The 20,463-nt window shown below is 41.9% G+C and overlaps 1 protein-coding gene across 1 annotated transcript in view; it reads right to left on the reverse strand.

Moving 5' to 3' along the window:
* LOC126263613 (uncharacterized) overlaps positions 1 to 20,463 on the reverse strand; it is a 74,657-nt gene that overhangs the window by 26,281 nt on the left and 27,913 nt on the right. Inside the window, exons 2-3 of the mRNA XM_049960700.1 lie at positions 17,065 to 17,211; positions 2,487 to 2,636 (exon numbers count right to left, since the gene is read on the reverse strand). Coding sequence (XP_049816657.1) covers positions 2,487 to 2,636; positions 17,065 to 17,211 — 297 coding nt within the window. The remainder of the gene's footprint in view (positions 1 to 2,486; positions 2,637 to 17,064; positions 17,212 to 20,463) is intronic.

A 20,463-nucleotide genomic window follows, 5' to 3' on the forward strand; every position in this document is an offset into this window, starting at 1 on the left:
TCTCTACCCTACCTTCCTATTCATAACGAATCCTACTCCCGTTATACCATTTTCTGTTGCTGTTGATGTTACCCTATACTCATGTGACCAGAAATCCTCGTCTCATTCCAGTTCATTTCACTGTCCCACACTATATCCAGATTGAGCCTTAGCATTTCCCTTTTCCGATTTTGTAGCTTACCTACCACATTCAAACGTCTGACATTCCATGTGACGACTTGTTGAACGTTTTCATGTCTACGGTTATTCAATCTTTTTCTCATGGTCACCTCCCCCTCGGCTGTCCCCTCCCGGAACTGCGTGTGGGCGCCTATTCACGAATCTTTTACCAATGGGGAGATCATCATGAGACATTTTCAATTACAGGCCACATGTGTGGTGGATACACATTATGTGTCTTTAATGCAGTGGTTTCCATTGACTTCTGCATCCTCATGCCATTGATCATTGCTGATTCTTCCGCCTTTAGGAGCAGTTTCACACCCCAGGGACAAGAGAGTGCCATGAGTCTCTGTTCGTAGGGGCAGACGTCATAAGACACCTGTTCTGGTATCAGATGGAACAGAGACGCCATTACATACGAGATGATTTTGGACAGTATTGTTTAAAATTGCGCAGCCAAGTTTTCTCCAGTTTATGTTACGGAATAATAATTTGGTTCTGAAAGATGAGTTAACCTCATCTTATAATTTGACACAAACTGTGTCAACGAGGTCATTTACAAGCAGACAGAATCGCTGCATACTGAAGACTACAGCTATTGTGCCAATATTTATACTATTCAGAATTGGCAAGGTGCCTTTCTGGTTAATTCAGCCAACTGTTAAAAAGGGCGTGACATCAGTGCAATGACAGGAAGCATAACATTTCTAGGCTGCATTTTTATAACTGGAAACAGATTGTAAAATGGATTGTCGTGTTCAGTTCGTACAGTTTACAGCCATCACAGTGTCTTCAACACACTGAAGAGTAATTAATTACTTTTTCACTGAGTTTGACTATTACAATCAGAGCAGTCAGCTCACTTAAACTCATGTAGTAATAGTTTCATGAAAAGTACTTTCAGTAGAAGTACAGAGTGCTCTCGTGCCTTCAGCACATTACAAACCAAATACTATTGCAAACTTTATTGACATTACAACGTTTATGAGTATTTACTGGAATATTATTCAACATTATTCTGTGTATTAGAAGTTTTATGTTTATTTGTTACCATGAGTGTTGCCTTGCTAAATTTATTTGTGTCTGAAAGCTGCTATGGTTTCACCCATTGTTCAGTCATCTCAAGGTGACTATTCAAGCTTTAATTCACCATTAAACCGCATTATAGTCCATTACATAATTACCATTTATAAGTTACCGTGCGATAGCTGAGTGTTGGTAATAATACAGTTCAATCATTACACGCATGTGCTTCTATCCTCGAGTCTCAAGTTTAATAGCAAATAAAAAGACACGGACATCGCAAGATGCTCCATGCCCTGTAACTGAGGGTTAAGGATAAACGATGATTTGAAATGATCTTTAAGAGACAACAGATTTGGTAAAAGGTAATTCTTCTTGAGTTAATTTTTGTAGTGTAAAGATTTCATTGTGTAACAATGTCCAATTGTTGGTGTCCATGGTGAATTATCAGACATGTGTTTAGTGTACTATTTAGTTTCCTCCAACCACTGCTAATAGAAAGTGTTTCACTTAAAAGTGAAAGGAGTGCGAAAATAGTAATTTTTATGATGGTACGACAATGTTGAGAGAAAGTTATTATTGTTCATGCTAGTTGGAGTTTTTCTTCAGTCTCATTGAATGAGTCATTATAGATGCAGAATACTTTCCTTTTGTGACTTATAAATACTTCTTGAAACTTTTCCTCACAAATTTAGCGGAATATAAATTCGTGTGTACAGTGAGTTGTTCAGCGAGAGAAACACTCATTTAGAAATTCCTTGAGGACAAAAGTAAATGTAAGTGACATAGGTAATTGCTTTTAAGTGTATGAGCACCATAAAGAGCCAGTTTGCAAACCACTGTCCAACTGGAACGAAATAACAGTTGTTTTCAGTTTTCAGACAGAGATTCTCGGAGACCACTGACGCAGCATATCTTAGCGCCTTGGTCGTTTTGTTAGGGTTTCTGTTCGGCAGATAGAGTTTGGATTTTACTCCGAGTGCGCGAAACTGTGATAGATAGTCTGTTTCTGCAGCAGATTGGAATTTCGTAGTATAGCACGTCAGGTCAGTGCAGAGTCATCTACAGCGCATTTCGCTTCCAATAAGCTCTCAGTAACAAATGTTATCCAGTGATAGCGATTCTCCGGTCCAGTGTACCTCTATTACCTAAATTACTCTTAGCCACAGCAAAGTAACATAGGCTATAATCGCCGTCTCGCTTGGCCCTATACAGAAACACAAGTATAAAACGTTAGTGGAAAATTCACATCCCTCCATCCACAAAGCGTTCCTCCGACGTACGCGGTTTGTTGGACTTACCGCCGGCACGGCGCACTCTTCCTCCAGAGTGAGGTTGGTGGCGGCGAGGATGCGCCGGATGACGCCCTCCTGGCACCAGTCGCGGATCCGGTAGTGCACCGCGTTCTCCCGCCAGCCCGCGTCGCCGCGGATGCTGCAGTTGATGGTGCCCTGCAACAGCCCGGCGGCGGTGGCTGCAGAAGATGGCCGAGCGTGAGAGATGCGCCGTTGTGTGTGACCGCACGACGGTACCTGCACACTGCCCTGCAGCGCGCTGTGAGTGTCAGTAGTGTTCTGTGGAGCTGTGAGTCCACTGTGTTGGAGTTAAGTGCATCCGAATGGCAAATTTCTGCTGCTCGTATGGTGAGTGCTTCCGTAACCGAGATAGCACAAGTGTTTGCTGTTCCAAGACTCACTGTACCGAAGCTTTATATTGCAAGTCCATCCCTTGATGCAATATTTGTGGTCCAATGGTGATGCTGAGTTCCGAGATCACGAGGCTCCTGTTCACACAGCACTAGTTTTGAAAGCACGAGGATGAACTGTGACGCCAGACTCACCAGATCTATATATTATTGAGGCTCTGTGGTGTAGTTTGGAGAGAACGGCGCGTGACCGATATACACCCCCACTATCACTACCTGGACTTCCCAAAATATTGCAGGATGAAAGGTATAACTTTCATTTAAAAACCACAGAGGCGCTGTATTTATCTATTCCGATACGTCTGGAAGCTGTTTTGAACGCCAGAGGTTTCCCACAGCGTATTAAAGATGGTAATGTGTCTTTGGAGTTTCCCTTCAGGTCTTAGAAAGAGAGTGTGTGCCCAGGAAAGCCGAGGACAGGTACATCGACGAAGCACTTTGCTGCAGTCCAAGTCGTGAGAAAGGACATGGAAGAAGATTTAAATGGAGTCAATAGCCTGCACTGCAAAACATGCAGGACAAATTATACCGCCGAAGATCTTAATGCACGAAAATTGTAAATGATACTTTTATCCAGTATTTAATGCCAAATGGGTGATAATCATTATGATGATGGTTCGCGGTGGTGGTGGTGTTGTTGGTGAAGGCGATGGTTGTGTGGGACATATTGAGCAGGGGGAGACTTAATGTATCATGAATACATTACATTTACTGACACTGTTGACAGTACCCAGGACAATGACCAGGACTTAATTACGGATATTCACATCCACCTATTACACAAACGACTACTACTACTTGTGCTCAAATATCTTTCGGCACATTTGTGCTATCGTCAGCGGGCGATATTATTCAAGTCTGTAAAATGTAACCCACGTTTCAAATAGTGTTTATTGGAACTTGCAAGTATTAAAAAACGTTTTTCCGTGCGTATTTCTGGAGCAGATCGCCATGTATATGACGACGGAAACCAAGAGATAGACAGTAAAAACTGCGCAATACTTTCACCCAAACAAAATTGGGTTTAAAGATAAAGAGATTTGCTACGTGGTCAACCAACCTCACTAAAATATCTTTTCGTTGCAGACGTCAAATATACAATATTGTCAAGGATGTCCTACATAACATAACATTTTACAGAATAAGACAGCAATTGTAATAGGCAAAAAAATATTTTCCCGCCTAATTTTCGCTGCAATTAGTACTACTAACAACGTGGTTTTTATATAGTAGGGACCTGAATAACAACGCCCACTGATGATGACACAAATGTGCTGCAGCGAGTTTGTTTACACAATAGGCGAACCTGAAATTCCATAATTTTGCTTGCGAACCCATCTGATACTTAGACTCAGAAAACCAAACAGTGATGATATCCAGGCCCCCAGTATCATCATGCCACAAGATCTACAGAATTTTTTTACAAAATGGCTCTGAGTACTATGGGACTCAACTGCTGTGGTTATCAGTCCCCTAGAACTTAGAACTACTTAAACCTAACTAACCTAAGGACATCACACACATCCATGCCCGAGGCAGGATTCGAACCTGCGACCGTAGCAGTCGCACGGTCCCGGACTGCGATTTTTTTACAAATCAGGGAACGTCAGACCATAGTGCTTTCTGAAAGTCAGATATCATATGAGGTTTGTAATTCTTCTAACGGGCTCTTGTAGACATGTCAGCCTGATATTGTATGAAGTTGTTTTATCCTATTCATTTGTCTTTTACGTAAATTGCAAAATTCGCATTCTTTGTCACATTTCCACATATTTAGACGTTATAACAATCATCAGACCTTAGAAAGGGCGACGACACAAGAGTACGTGTAGGCACAAACAAATTCATTTTTTTAGTATGTAATGAAGTCTACAAAAACGCAATTCGAGGTCCACTTTTTACACGAAATGATGAAATTTTGCTTCCTTGAAAGTAAAATAGCTCATTAAAGACGAAGCTATTATGATACATGAAACAGTCTAGCACAGCCAAACAGGGCGTTTGTCTTCCCACACAGTATAGGATGTTAGAAGTATAAGTCCAGATATTGTGATCATTGGCACTTTTGCATACACCCACTTCAGCATGTTAGTTGCTCCTTCCTTGTCTCTAACTATCTTCACGTTGCATAATTCACTACCTGGTGTTTCCTGATCTGTCGTAACTGCACCACTAAGTGGCCTACACGTGTCAGTATCTACTAGGCGTTTTGCGTCCACACATCCACGCTGCAACACCTGACCTCTTCCCCAGGGAAAAATAGGCATTAATGGCTTGCTCTTGCCACATTTACTTTCAGGTACTAACCAACCTAAAAACATACTAATCCTAATAGCTATAATTATTAGTCTACAAATGACATAACTGCCCTCAGTCACCAATAGAATATCTGTACTGATACCGCTAACACCCTATGACGCTGCGCTAGCCACAGCTGAACTTTTATTTCCATCATTGCTTCTACGATATACAGTTTGAACAGTAGAGGCGAAAGACTACATCCCTGCCTTACACCCTTTTTTGTCCGAACATTTCGTTATTGATCGTCCACTCTTATTATTACCTCTTGGCACTTGTACATATTGTATATTACCCGTCCATCCCTCTAGCTTAGCCTTATTTTCCTCAGAATTTCGATCTTTCACCATGTTACATTGTCGAGGTTAACAAATCCTATGAAAGTGTTTTGGTTTTTCTCTAGTCTCGCTTCCACTACTAACCGCAACGTCACAACTGATTCTCTGGTGCCTTTACCTTTCCTAAAGCACAACCGATCGTCATCTAACACACTCTCAATTTTCTTTTCCATTCTTCTGTACGTTATTCTTCTAGGCAACTTGGATGCATGACCTGTTAAGCTGACTGTGTGATAGTTCTTGCTCTTGTGATCTGTTGCTGTCTTTGGAATTGTATGGATGATATTTTTCCTAGAGTCAGATGGTATACTGCCGGACTCATACATTCTGCACGCCAACGTGAGAAGTCATTTTGTTGCCACTTCCCTTAATGATTGTAGGAATTCTGGTGGAGTATTATCTATCCATTCTAAGTCCTTCAAAGCTCTCTTACATTCTGATTCTAACACAGGATCCCGTATCTCTTCAAAAACGACTCCTGTTTCTTCTTCTATCACATCAGACAAATCGCCCCCTCATAGAGACCTTCAGTGTTATCTTTCCGTTGAACTCTTAATGCTACCACCTATGCTTTTAATTTCACCGAAGGTTGTTTTGCGTTTCCGGTATGCTGAGTCAGTCCTTCCGCCCAACATCTCTTTCTCGATTTCTTCACATTTTTCATGCAGTCATTTCGTCTTAGTTTTCCTACACTTCGTACTTATTTCATTCCTCGGCGACATGTATTCCTTACTACTGCCGTATCAAACATCTTCGCGTATTGATTCTTCCTTCCTAACCTCTTAAACTTCAGCCTACTCTTCATCGCTACTACATTGTGATCTGTGTCTATATCTGCTGCTGGGTACGCCTTGCAATCCAGTATCTGATTTCGGAATCTCTGCCTGACCATGACGTAATCTAACACAAATTTTCCTGTTCCACCCTGCCTTTTCCAAGTATACCTGCTCTTCTTGTGATTCTTGAACAGAGTAATCGCTATTACTAGCTGAAACTTGTTACAGAACTCAATTAGTCTTTCTCCTCTCTTAATCCTTGTCCCAAGCCCATATTCGTCTGTAACCTTCTCTTTTGCTCCATCCCCTACAACTGCATTCCAGTCCTTCATGACTATTAGATTTTCATCTCACATTACGTGCTGTATCACCCCTTCAATATCCTCATATACTTTCTCTATCTCGCAATCTTCAGCTTGCGTCGTCGGCATGTATATTTGTCGTTGTCTGTGTTGATTTGTTGTCGATTCTGATAAAAACAACTCTGTTACGAAACTGTGCACAGAAACAAACTCTCCACCATACCATTTTATTCATAACGAATTGCCGGCCGGAGTGGCCGAGCGGTTCTAGGCGCTACAGTCTGGAACCGCGCGACCGCTACGGTCGCAGGTTCGAATCCTGCCTCGTGATGGCTGCGTGTTGTGTGCTGTCCTTAGGTTAGTTAGGTTTAAGTAGTTCTAAGTTCTAGGGGACTGATGACCTCAGAAGTTAAGTCCCATAGTGCTCAGAGCATTTCCTGCTGCTGTTGATATTACCGTATACTCATCTGACCAGAAATCCTTTTCTTCTGTCCATTTCACTTCACTGACCCCTACCGTATCTAGACTGAGCCTTTGCATTTCCCTTTTCAGATTTTCTAGCGTCCCTAACACATTCAAACTTCCGAAATTCCACGCCTCGACTCGTAGAATGTTGTCCTTCCGTTGGTTATTCAATATTGTTCTCATGGCCACCTCCTCATTGGCAGTCCCTTCCTGGATATCCGAATGGGGGACAGCTCCGGAACCTTTTGCCATTGGAACTTCTTCAGTGACAGCCACATGTCCTGTAGATATAAGAGATTTGTCTTTATTGCACCGAGCGAGGTGGCGCAGTGGTTGGACACTGGACTCGCATTCGGGAGGACGACGGTTCACTCCCGCGTCCGGCCACCCTGATTTAGGTTTTCCGTGATTTCCCTAAATCGCTCCAGGCAAATGCCGGGATGGTTCCTTTCAAAGGGCACGGCCGACTTCCTTCCCCATCCTTCCCTAATCCGATGAGACCGATGACCTCGCTGTCTGGTCTCCTTCCCCAAACCAACCAACCAACCACCCATCTTTATTGCAGTTGTTTCCATTGACTTCTGCATCCTCATGCCGTTGACAACTGCTTATTCTTCCGCTTTCAGGGGCAGTTTCTCATCCCTAGGACAAAGGAGTGCAATGAACCTCTATCCACTCTTCCGTCCTCCTTGACGTTGGCAGGATCAGGGTGACTTCTTATGGGTTTCAATCGAAATATAATTGGAGGCGAGTTTCGAATCCTGGAACGACGACGTCTGGATTGTTAATCAAAGACGCCAGCCATATCTTTTTTTTTCCAATCTCATTTTGTTCGTTAGTGGTCGTTGTATTTGTTGGGGACTGACGTCCCATGACGCTTGTTCAATACATCGTCCATGATACTTGTTCAATACATCTTTCATCCATTCACTCAGATTTTTTTTTTTTTGTTACAGAGGGCAGCTATCCCTCTCTCTGACCGAACGCGCTGAGCTACCTTGCCGGCGTACCATAGACCACGGATGAAATTGCGTAGAGAACGTAATTTCGTATTCACACAACATTTAGCGCAATTGCGTCCAGTCGGTCGTAGTGGTCAGCCTGTTGTAAAGTACTTATCTTCTTTGGAGATAACTGATTTGACAATAATACGAAAGTATTTCGTAAAATAATTATACTAAGGCATTAACATCTCGGTGAAAACACATTTTATCTTATCACAGGTATATGTTAAGATGTCATCATATCGTTTAAGAAACTCACTACAAGAGTCATGGGATTCCAAAGCTATGCAAGAATCAATGGATGCTGTAAGGGAAACGAAAAATGCCATTTCATACAACAGCTGATCTCTTAGTGTACCAAGATACACGATTAAAAGAAGAGTTCTTAAAAATAAATTGAAGACAAGAAGAATCGTTGCTTCTTCAGACGTGTATTCAAATAACAGAAAGACGAATACTCCTTAGCCATGTTTTTCAAATGTATGAAGATATTAGCAGCTGAATTACACCATAGCATTTCAGCTTGCTGAGTGGAATAATCCACCACATCCAATCAACAAAGAGAAAAGATAGCAGGTAGTGAGTGGATAACACAGTTTAGGAAGAGACGTGCAAACGTAAGCCTTAGAAAGCCAAAGCGTACTTCATTTGAGTCTTTTTCTTTTTTCTGTCTATGGTAACTTCAGCTTACCTACTGGGCTAAGTGGTCGTTTTGCAGGCTTTCTGTTGTTATGATTTTTAGTTCCAAGACTAGTTTTATGCAGATCTACATGATACTCAATCTTGTGCAAGCCTCATTCTGAGTAACTACTGCTCCCTACATCCTTCACAATCTGCTCACGGTGTTCACCTACGATTTTCATCCCCCCCCCCCCTTTTCCCTTCCCACACTACCCTCCGCTACTAAATATGTGATACCATGATGTCTCAGAATATTTCGTATCAACTAATCCCTTCTTTTAGTCAAATTGTGCCACACATTTTTTGTCTCCTCCCTTCTGTTCAGTATCTCTTCATTAGTATTGTGATCTGTTGTTGTTGTTGTGGTCTTCACTCCTGAGACTGGTTTGATGCAGCTCTCCATGCTACTCTATCCTGTGCAAGCTTCTTCATCTCCCAGTACCTACTGCAACCTACATCCTTCTGAATCTGCTTAGTGTATTCATCTCTTGGTCTCCCTCTACGATTTTTACCCTCCACGCTGCCCTCCAGTGCTACATTTGTGATTCCTTGATGCCTCAAAACATGTCCTACCAACCGATCCCTTCTTCTGGTCAAGTTGTGCCACAAACTTCTCTTCTCCCCAATCCTATTCAATACCTCCTCATTAGTTTTAAGTGATCTACCCACCTTATCTTCAGCATTCTTCTGTAGCACCACATTTCGAAAGCTTCTATTCTCTTCTTGTCCAAACTAGTTATCGTCCATGTTTCACTTCCATACATTGCTACACTCCATACAAATACTTTCAGAAAAGACTTCCTGACACTTAAATCTATACTCGATGTTAACAAATTTCTCTTCTTCAGGAACGATTTCCTTGCCATTGCCAGTCTACATTTTATATCCTCTCTACTTCTACCATCATCAGTTATTTTACTCCCTAAATAGCAAAACTCCTTTACTACTTTAAGTGTCTCATTTCCTAATTTAATTCCCTCAGCATTACCCGATTTAATTTGACTACATTCCATTATCCTCGTTTTGCTTTTGTTGATGTTCATCTTAAGGTACGTTTACACTGGGATACATGTATCGCGACATGTATGAGCGACATGTCAATTTGACATGTCGCGATACATCACCTCATACAAAAATTCACGGAACTTGTATGCGGACCCTCCAGCTCATACATGTCGCGTATACATTTTGTATATCGCTTTTTGGCCATATACGCGACATGTATGAGCGACATTTGAAGAACTCGCGCATGCGCAGTACTATCTTTTCCTGTCGTCTTGTCGACTGCCGCTTATTTCGACGATTAGCGCATGCGTAGTACCAGGCTCTTTGGCGGCTGTTTGAGTTTTGAAGGTGCCGACTGTCGTTTCGACGTTAATGTATCTGCATAGAATATCAAAAAGTGCCATATGCAACATTATTCTTCGTGTTTGCGAGGCCATTGTGCAAGTTTTATCCCAAGAAGTGAAGGTAAAAGTTTTATATATATATCAGAGTATGTAATACATTATATAATTTTTTCATGCATCTGGCACGTATATCAATGTTTTGCTATTATTCCGGCGGCCTCGCGTGCTAATGTTGACAACGAATGCCGACAATCGTGTGTGAGACGTTGGCATGAGCAATCGCGCGACAATGCAAATGTTTTGTCATGAAATCTTCGTTTTACGAGAAATCCCCAGTGGCTAAAAAACGGAGTGTTACTGCCAACTGATCCTCTGGTGGAATCGCTTCCCGAAAGTTTTTGTTGGTTTTGGACACAAGAGGAGCCACAAGTGATAACAAACCGCGGAAATCCTCCATACTCATCCTAACATAATTTCTAAAATATGCGCCACCCTCTAGCGTTAATTCGCGAGAAACTCTCTGTGCCACCATCTACGCTTCCTCCGCCTTTTCTTCCTATCATCTTCCAAAAGAGCAAGTGTATCAGCACATAAAAATGTGAAATCTTCCAAATCGTCGTCGGAAGCTATCGCACAGCGATACGTATCAACCAGTGTAAACGCACGCTCATACATGTATGAGGTTGATACTTGTCAACTCATACAAGTCGCGATACATGTCGCAAAGTCGCATATACATGTATCTAATACATGTGCCGATAGAAATCGCAGTGTAAACGCACCTTTATATCCTCCTTTCAAGACACCATCCATTCCGTTCAACAGCTCTTCCAAGTCCTTTGCTGCCTCTGACAGAATTACAATGTCATCGGCGAACCTCAATGTTTTTACTTCTTCTCCATGAATTTTAATACCTACTCCGAATTTTTCTTTTGTTTCCTTTACTGCTTGCTCAATATACAGATTGAATAACATCGGGGAGAGGCTACAACCCTGTCTCACTCCTTTCCCAACCACTGCTTCCCTTTCATGCCCCTCGACTCTAACTGCCATCTGGTTTCTGTACAAATTGTAAATAGCCTTTCGCTCCCTGTATTTTACCCCTGCCACCTTCAGAATTTGAAAGAGAGTATTCCAGTTAACATTGTCAAAAGCTTTCTCTAAGTCTACAAATGCTAGAAACGTAGATTTGCCTTTTCTTAATCTTTCTTCTAAGATAAGTCGTAAGGTTAGTATTGCCTCACGTGTTCCAACATTTCTACGGAATCCAAACTGATCTTCCCCGAGGTCCGCTTCTACCAGTTTTTCCATTCGTATGTAAAGAATTCGCGTTAGTATTTTGCAGCTGTGACTTTTTAAACTGATAGTTCGGTAATTTTCACATCTGTCAACACCTGCTTTCTTTGGGATTGGAATTATTATATTCTTCTTGAAGTCTGAGGGTATTTCGCCTGTCTCATATATCTTGCTCACCAGATGGTAGAGTTTTGTCATGACTGGCTCTCCCAAGGCCATCAGTAGTTCTAATGGAATGTTGTCTACTCCCGGGGCCTTGTTTCGACTCAGGTCTTTCAGTGCTCTGTCAAACTCTTCACGCAGTATCTTATCTCCCATTTCGTCTTCATCTACATCCTCTTCCATTTCCATAATATTGTCCTCAAGTACATCGCCCTTGTATAAGCCCTCCATATACTCCTTCCACCTTTCTGCCTTCCCTTCTTTGCTTAGAACTGGGTTGCCATCTGAGCTCTTGATAATCATACAAGTGGTTCTCTTATCTCCAAAGGTCTCTTTAATTTTCCTGTAGGCAGTATCTACCTTACCCCTAGTGAGACAAGCCTCTACATCCTTACATTTGTCCTCTAGCCATCCCTGCTTACCCATTTTGCCCTTCCTGTCGATCTCATTTTTGAGACGTTTGTAAACCTTTTTGCCTGCTTCATTTACTGCATTTTTATATTTTCTCCTTTCATCAATTAAATTCAATATTTCTTCTGTTACCCAAGGATTTCTATTAGCCCTCGTCTTTTTACCTACTTGATCCTCTCCTGCCTTCACTACTTCATCCCTCAGAGCTACCCATTCTTCTTCTACTGTATTTCTTTCCCCCATTCCTGTCAATTGTTCCCTTATGCTCTCGCTGAAACTCTCTACAACCTCTGGTTCTTTCAGTTTATCCAGGTCCCATCTCCTTAAATTCCCACCTTTTTGCAGTTTCTTCAGTTTCAATCTGCAGTTCATAACAAATAGATTGTGGTCAGAATCCACATCTGCCCCTGGAAATGTCTTACAATTTAAAACCTGGTTCCTAAATCTCTGTCTTACCATTATATAATCTATCTGATACCTTTTAGTATCTCCGGGATTCTTCCAGGTATACAACCTTCTTTTATGATTCTTGAACCAAGTGTTAGCTATGATTAGGTTATGCTCTGTGCAAAATTCTACCAGGCGGCTTCCTCTTTCATTTCTTCTCCCCAATCCATATTCACCTACTATGTTTCCTTCTCTCCCTTTTCCTACTGACGAATTCCAGTCACCCATGACTATTAAATTTTCGTCTCCCTTCACTACCTGAATAATTTCTTTTATCTCCTCATGCATTTCATCTATTTCTTCATCACCTGCAGAGCTAGTTGGCATATAAACTTGTACTACTGTAGTAGGCATGGGCTTTGTGTCTATCTTGGCCACAATAATGCGTTCACTATGCTGTTTGTAGTAGCTAACCCGCACTCCTATTTTTTTATTCATTATTAAAGCTACTCCTGCATTACCCCTATTTGATTTTGTATTTATAACCCTCTAATCACCAGACCAGACGTCTTGTTTCTCCTGCCACCGAACTCCACTAATTCCCACTATATCTAACTTTAACCTATCCATTTCCCTTTTTAAATTTTCTAACCTACCTGCCCGATTAAGGTATCTGACATTCCACGCTCCGATCCGTAGAACGCCAGTTTTCTTTCTCCTGATAACGACGTCCTCCTGAGTAGTGCCCGCCAGGAGATCCGAATGGGGGACTATTTTACCTCCGGAATATTTTACCCAAGAGGACGCCATCATCATTTAATCATACAGTAAAGCTGCATGTCCTCGGGAAAAAATACGGCTGTAGTTTCCCCTTGCTTTCAGCCGTTCGCAGTACCAGCACAGCAAGGCCGTTTTGGTTTATGTTACAAGGCCAGATCAGTCAATCATCCGGACTGTTGCCCCTGCAACTGCTGAAAAGGCTGCTGCCCCTCTTCAGGAACCACATGTTTGTCTGGCCTCTCAACAGATACCCCTCCGTTGTGGTTGCACCTACGGTACGGCCATCTGTATCGCTGAGGCACGCAAGCCTCCCCACCAACGGCAAGGTCCATGGTTCATGGTTCTACCCATCTAAATTCAGCTATTTCCTGTAGCATTACATTCCTAAAGCCCTTATTGTCTACTTGTCCAACGTGTTATGTAGGCCACGTTTCACTTCCATACATGGTTAAGCTCCATACAAATATCTCTAGAAAAGATCTCCTATATTTCATGTTAACTAATTTCTCTTCTTTAGGAACGCTTTTCTTTTCACTGCCAGTCTGCATTCTATATCCCCATATTTGGGCCATCATGTTATTTTGCTGCCCAAATGGCAAAACTCATCTACTATTTCTAGTGTCTCGTTTCCTAATCAATTCCCTCAGCATCCTTTGATTTAACACTACTACTATCCATTATCCTCGTTTTGCATTTTTAATGTGTGTCTTGTATGCTCCTTTCTAGACGCTGTCCATTCCTTTCATCTGGTCTTACAAACCCTTTGCTGTCTCTGATGGAATGACAATGTCATTCGCAAACGACAAAGTATTTTATAGCTTCTCCCTCCTCCGTACTTCCTACTCCAAATTTTTCTTTGGTCTTCTTTACTGCTTGCTTAGTGTACAGATTGAATAATACTGGGGATAGGCTACAACAACCCTGTCTCACTCCCTTCCCAACTACTGCTTTCCTTACATGCCCCTCGACTCTTATAACTGCCGCCTGTTTTCTGTAAAGTTGTAAATAGCCTTACACTTCCTGTATTTTGCCCCCCGCTACCTTCAGTATTTCAGTGTATTCCGGTCAACATTGTCAAAAGCTTTCTCTAAGTATAAAAATGTTTGCCTTTCCTTAATCTATCTTCGAAGATAATTCGTATGGTCAGTATTGCTGCGCGTGTTCCTTCATTTCTCCGGAATCCAGACTGATCTTCCCCGAGGTCTGCTTCTACCTGTTTCTCCATTCTTCTGTAAGGAATTCGTGAAGGTATTTTGCTGCCATGATTTATTAGACAAATGAGTTCGGTAACTTCCACTTCTGTCAACGCCTGCTTTCCTTGGAACTGTAAGTATTACATTTTTCTTGATGTCTGGGGTATTTCGCCTGTCTCATACATCTTGCAGACCAGATGGAATAGCTTTGTCATGGCTGGTACTTCGGGGCTATCTGTAGTTTCGACGGAATGTCGCCTACTCCTGGGACCTTGTTTAAGATAGGTCTTTCTGTGCTCTGTTAAATTCTTCTCGTTGTGTCAAATCTCCCATCTCATATTCATCTATGTCTTCTTCGCATTGTAAACATTGTATGGAGGTTCTTGCAGAATGTGAATACTTTAGGATAAAAAGAGACCACTCACCGAAAAGCAGAAACGTTGACTTTTCAATAGACACGCACAAAAGAAAGACGTTAACTTTCGCTGTTATCCTTTCACTGAGCTAGAGCAAATTACACACACACATACAGACTCTCTCTCACACACACATTCTAAAGTATGTATATGTATTTATTCTAAATCGTTCTTTTGTGTACCTGTCAACAATTTAACGCTGCTGCTTTTCGTTGAGTGGTCTCCTTTAATCCTAAAGTATTTACGTTCTGTGTGCTCTCCCATTTCTATAATACTGCTTTCAAGTTCATCTCCTTTTTATAGATCTTCTAAATATCCCTTCTACCTTTCAGCTTTCCCTTCTTCGCTTTGTACTGAGTTTCCATAAGAGCTCTTTCTTCTACAAATTCCTCCTTAATTTTCCTGTAGGCGGTAATGATCCTTCCTCAAGTGAAATACGCTTCTAAATCGATACATTAGTCCTCTAGCTATTTCTCTTTAGCCATTCTGCACATCCTGTCAATCTCATTTGTTATGTGTTTGTATTCCCTTTCTCCTGATTCATTTGCTGCATTATTTTTTCTCCTTTCATGAATTAAATTCATCATCTTCTGTGCTACCCAACGATTCCCACTAGGCATTGATCCTCTGCTGCCTTCATTATTTCGTCTCTGAAAGACAACCATTCGTCTTCTGCGGTATTCCTTTCCCCTGTGCTAGCCAATTGTTGCCCAATGCTCCGTCTGATACTGTCATCAACGTCTTGTTCTTTTAACTTATCCATGTTCCATCTCCTTAATTTCCTGCCTCTTTGCAATTTCTTGATCTACTTACAGTTAAGCCCGCCTTTATAGTGCAAAAGAAGGAGTTGAATAATAATACAGTTGCTTTATAGTTACGGAATGTGTACTGTTTACAGAGTTATACGAAGATCGCCCAGTCATTAGGTTTCCCTATTTTATTTCTCTACAAAGTAAAGTGCTCATGACATGTGAGGGCTGACTAGTTAGACTGGTAAATGTTGACAGCATTCACACTGGCTTACTAGGGGTAGGCCTACCACAGTGCAGGCTATCTTCAGTACCATAAAGTTTGTGCAAGATGGATGATACGTTTGCTGAGTGATGTCCACAAACGGAAACGGATGGATTCGGCCAGAATGTTTCTGAAATCCATCAGAGAAAGGGAGATCTGCTGTTCAAAGGGCTTGTCACTGGATATGAGACCTGGCTCCATCATTCTACTGCTGGGACGAAAAGTCGGGAAAGGATGTGGAAGAAACCTGTCGAGAGTGCCCCAGAAAAGGCAAGGGTCATACCTTCGGCAGAGAAAGTTATAGCAAACATATTTCGGAACTGTCAGAGGGTTTTGCTCTTTCATTACTTGCCTCGAAACACCAAAGTGAATGTAGAGAGTCACTGTAATGTCTGTAGAAATCTCTGAGCTGCCATCAAAAGAAAACGCCCTGAACTTTCGTGACGTAGAGTTGTCTTTCTTCATGAGAAAGGTCGGCCTTATATAGGTGGAACGACCGAGGTGGAGCTCTGAAGGTTCATCCTGGGAAGTATCAACGAATCCCCTATATTCACCACATCTTTCTCCAAGTTTTTCACATGTTCCCCGAAGTCAAGGCTCATCTTGGAGGCAAGCACTTCAACACTGATGATAAAGTCACTTCAACAGCTGGTTATAAGCACAGGACCCAACATGGTAAAACAATGATTTGGAAAAGGTTGTGTCACGTTGCCAAAAATGCTTGCAAAAAGATAGCGACTGTTTTAGACAAGTAACAGAAGCATTGTACGAAACGAATAAAATTATTTGAAAATGATAAATAGTGTGCACTGTCTTTTTGTAAAATAAGGGAACTGACTTACTGGACACCCATCGGATTTCATTTGCTTCTGTATGAAATGACATCAGGGAAACACAACATCTTCCTTGGAGTGGCCACTTTACCCAACTTTCCCATAGTACTGTCAAATGAAGAGGACCACACAGGACAGAAAGTAGTCGAACCAGGCATAAGACAGCTGATGCAACAGGAAACCACTACGTCAAAGTTTTTAATGTGATCAGAAAATCTTAAAATGTGATCAGGACTGTAGACTCTACGGTCTATTTGGGTACCCAGATCACTTGTCTCCTCCAGAGTCCAGATGGTCTCAGTCCTCCACGATGTTTGCGTATTGGCGTGAGTCTTACCTGTCTAATAAATTTACATATAGGGAGTTTATCGCTGGTATTTGCATGTTCAGAAACATTATATAGTGTCGATAAATTGTAACAGGAAAATTGGCGGGAGGCGTGGCGCAGGCCGCTGCCCGAGATACGTACGGTGATGTCCTCGAGGCGCTCGCTCACGGTGAAGGTTCCCGCGAGGATGGACCGGCCGTCGCTCTCCTCCACGTCGAGGTCGAAGTCGACCAGCGAGCCGGCGTCCCCGCAGTAGTCGACGTACCGCAGCTGCACCACGTACGCGCCCTGCCAACAGGCGGCCGCACTGCTAAACAACCCGCGGGTTTCACAGCAAGGCGCTTAGCAGAAGCGGACAGTATGCGCTCTTGGAGGGGCTGTGACTGCTTTTATTTACGTGTAAAAATTAAGGACTCAAGATACAAAACGTTTCAGACAAAATGATGAGTTTTAGAAATATCCTACTGCTCCACAATGTTGTAGATTGAAATAGTTGATCGAGTAACTGAGGGAAAAGTTTGGAATCGACCTGGGCGAAAAGTAATTTGTGACAGAACTTCTGTAAGAATGGATCGGTTGGCAGTGAAAGGTCGCTGTACCTTCTCTGACGCCAGTGTACACGCCTAAATGCCTAAATGAGGGATATGAACACTCACTTTTATTTCGTTACATTTGGGAACAAAATACTCTAAGATCGCCCTCTTTGCATTTATATACGCCAGATCCACTTTCGATACATACGCTGCTGAGCTTTTAGCTCAAAAACCAAATGTCTCGCCGGCCGGTGTGGCCGAGCGGTTCTAGGCACTTCAGTCTGGAACCGCGCGACCGCTACGGGTGCAGGTTCGAATCCTGCCTCGGGCATGGATGTGTGTGATGTCCTTCGGTTGGTTGGATTTAAGTAGTTCTAAGTTCTAGGGGACATGACCTCAGAAGTTAAGTCCCATAGACCTGAGAGCCATTTGAACCATTTTGAATAAGGCTACATAACAGCCTCGGACCTTTGTACAGAAAATTGACAGAGCGTTTACCAGAGGCGTGCACAACACAGAACATGGATATTAATACATAAAACATATACAAGAGAGGGAGTTGGCGAGACACTTTATACTCATTGTTTACTCTAGTTCCGTCACTGACAAAACTCGTATCTGCTTTCATAATTTATCTATTCCTCTACAGTGTTAATTACGTTACAATAGTTATGATGGATCGTTTTACTTTCACTTGTATGAGTTTGGTCACTTCATTGTGAGCACATCCTATGGCCACCTGCGTCGGAAAACTCATCGATATTACATATATTTTCTGCTTCTGATGGAACAGCTAGTGTTCATTCTATGACTCGTGGATCTTTTGCAAAAAGTATCATTATTTCATAAAAAATTACAGAATTTGACTTCGAGTGTTCCCTCTTTATGAACTTCCATGTTCAATCATTCGCAACATCATCTCACCTTCACGTTACATTTCCCTTGGACTTACAGTAATACGACCGAACTAACACTTTATCCAGCAACACAAAAAAGAAACCTCAGTAACAGCACCTTTACGAGCAGCTGTGAATAAACAAAACTCCTAAAACCATCATCTGTTGGCATTTTCAGTCCCTTAATATTCTGAAACAAGCTACAAGACATCACGCTACACAAAAGGCTTTCGTTTTCCACTGTCGCTCGGAAAAAGCTCTCTAATCAACCCGCTTTACTTATCCTCATAGTAATGACGATGATACATCAGTGAATTGTGAAGACATTCTAATCAACAGCAACATCCGCATAATACAAGTAAAAAAATCGCCACAATAAGAACTACCCTAAAAAACAGTATCGCACAAATCAACACTAAATGAAATACCAATGCTGATTCAAAAAATAAAAATCAAATGTCTCGCTACGTCGCCTGTCGCCACTTAACGTACAACTTTATGTGCGATATGTGCTGTGCTATTCTCCTTTTAATGGCTTTGATCGTAGGGTTTCTCCTTCTGCCGTATATTGAGGTACAATCCGACATACCTGGAATGGCCAACTATAAACACTGGAAGACTTTTTATACGAAAACTTTTGGTTCTTTGGCAACCAGCGAGACTTCGCCAACACCTGCTGACCGACTACCGGATCCTTCCTTCTCCACAATGGTCCTCTTTTACCGGCATTTTCTTTTCTCAGCTTCCTAACAGATGATTGCGATAGCAAGTTCGACAACGTCCTTGCGCCTCCTTTATTTAGTGGATGGATACCTAACCAGTTCCCCGATTCTGTTGGGAAGTGTTCGTGTTTTTCAGTTGTAAGAGTGGGGCCAGTCCAGTGGACCTGTTAGGTAAGTTTCTCAGGATGCTTCCAAAATCTTTGAGGAAGACATTCCATGTTCTATGCAGCTTCCAACAGTAAATACAGTAGAGATTATCCAGTTCTCGAAGTGTAGGGGGTGACGGGTTTGATACAGCATGGTAACATGAGATATACACTGGTTAAATTTTTCAAGTTCCGCTTGCCGTGTCCTAGAATGAAACTGATCTCCACTTGCCCACCATCCAGCACAAAATTTCTAGGGAGGGTGGTGAAGACGGCGCGCCTGGTCGTGCTTCACCGCGGCTTAAGAATGACGAATTCTTACACTGGTTCAGCTGCTTTTAAAACATACTGAAAATCCTTTTTTGTACGGGGGAAGGATCAGTAAAGGACCATACGACCAAATTCCTTCGTAAGAACTGGTAAAATCTGGAATAACTGGGCGGGTAGTTGGCTTCGCCACTTCATGTACAGGGTGATTCACGATGACATGCAAATATTTTAATATGTTGTTCTAAAAGTAAAACTAAAGAAAAAAGTTCAGATAAACATAGGTCCGCAACTGTTTAGTTACGGAGTTATAGTTAATCAAAGATTTTGCCTGAAATTCAGCAACTTCGCTAATGTGAAGCCACCGTAAAACTGTACGAGGTCAAAGTGAAGCACGATTTCCACTTATTTAGCTGTTATTGGTCTGGTAAAACTAATAAAACATGTCCCAGACGTGTATCTGCAATATTTTACCGGAACATCGACTTTAGCTTCGTACGGTTTTGCGATGGCTTCATATTAGCGAAGTTGCTAAATTTCAGGCAAAATCTTTTATTAACCGTAACTCCGTAACTAAACATTTGCGAACTTATGTTTACATGAACCTTTTTCTTCAGTTTTACTTGTAGAATAACATATTAAAATATTTGCATATCTTCGTGAATCTCCCTGTATTTTACACATCTTCAAAACCTTCCTAATTCGCCTCTTCATATTGCTGATGTAAACTCTTTCCCGAACCTAAATTAAGCACCTCCTAGGACTGTAATGTGCGTAGCTGTAGTGCACAACCAGACAAGTTTCTTTATTAACTCTTCTGAAATACGAGTACATAGAACCCAACGAGCTTCTTTCAGATTCCTCCTTCGCAACAGGACATTATTCTTCTTGGAATAATGTTGATGAATCGCAATCTCCTCACGATCGTCGCGTTTGTTCTTCACCATCTTCCACGCCGGACACTTGTCCTGTTCTT

This window comes from Schistocerca nitens, chromosome 6 (genome assembly GCF_023898315.1).
Source record: "Schistocerca nitens isolate TAMUIC-IGC-003100 chromosome 6, iqSchNite1.1, whole genome shotgun sequence".
Taxonomy (NCBI): domain Eukaryota; kingdom Metazoa; phylum Arthropoda; class Insecta; order Orthoptera; family Acrididae; genus Schistocerca; species Schistocerca nitens.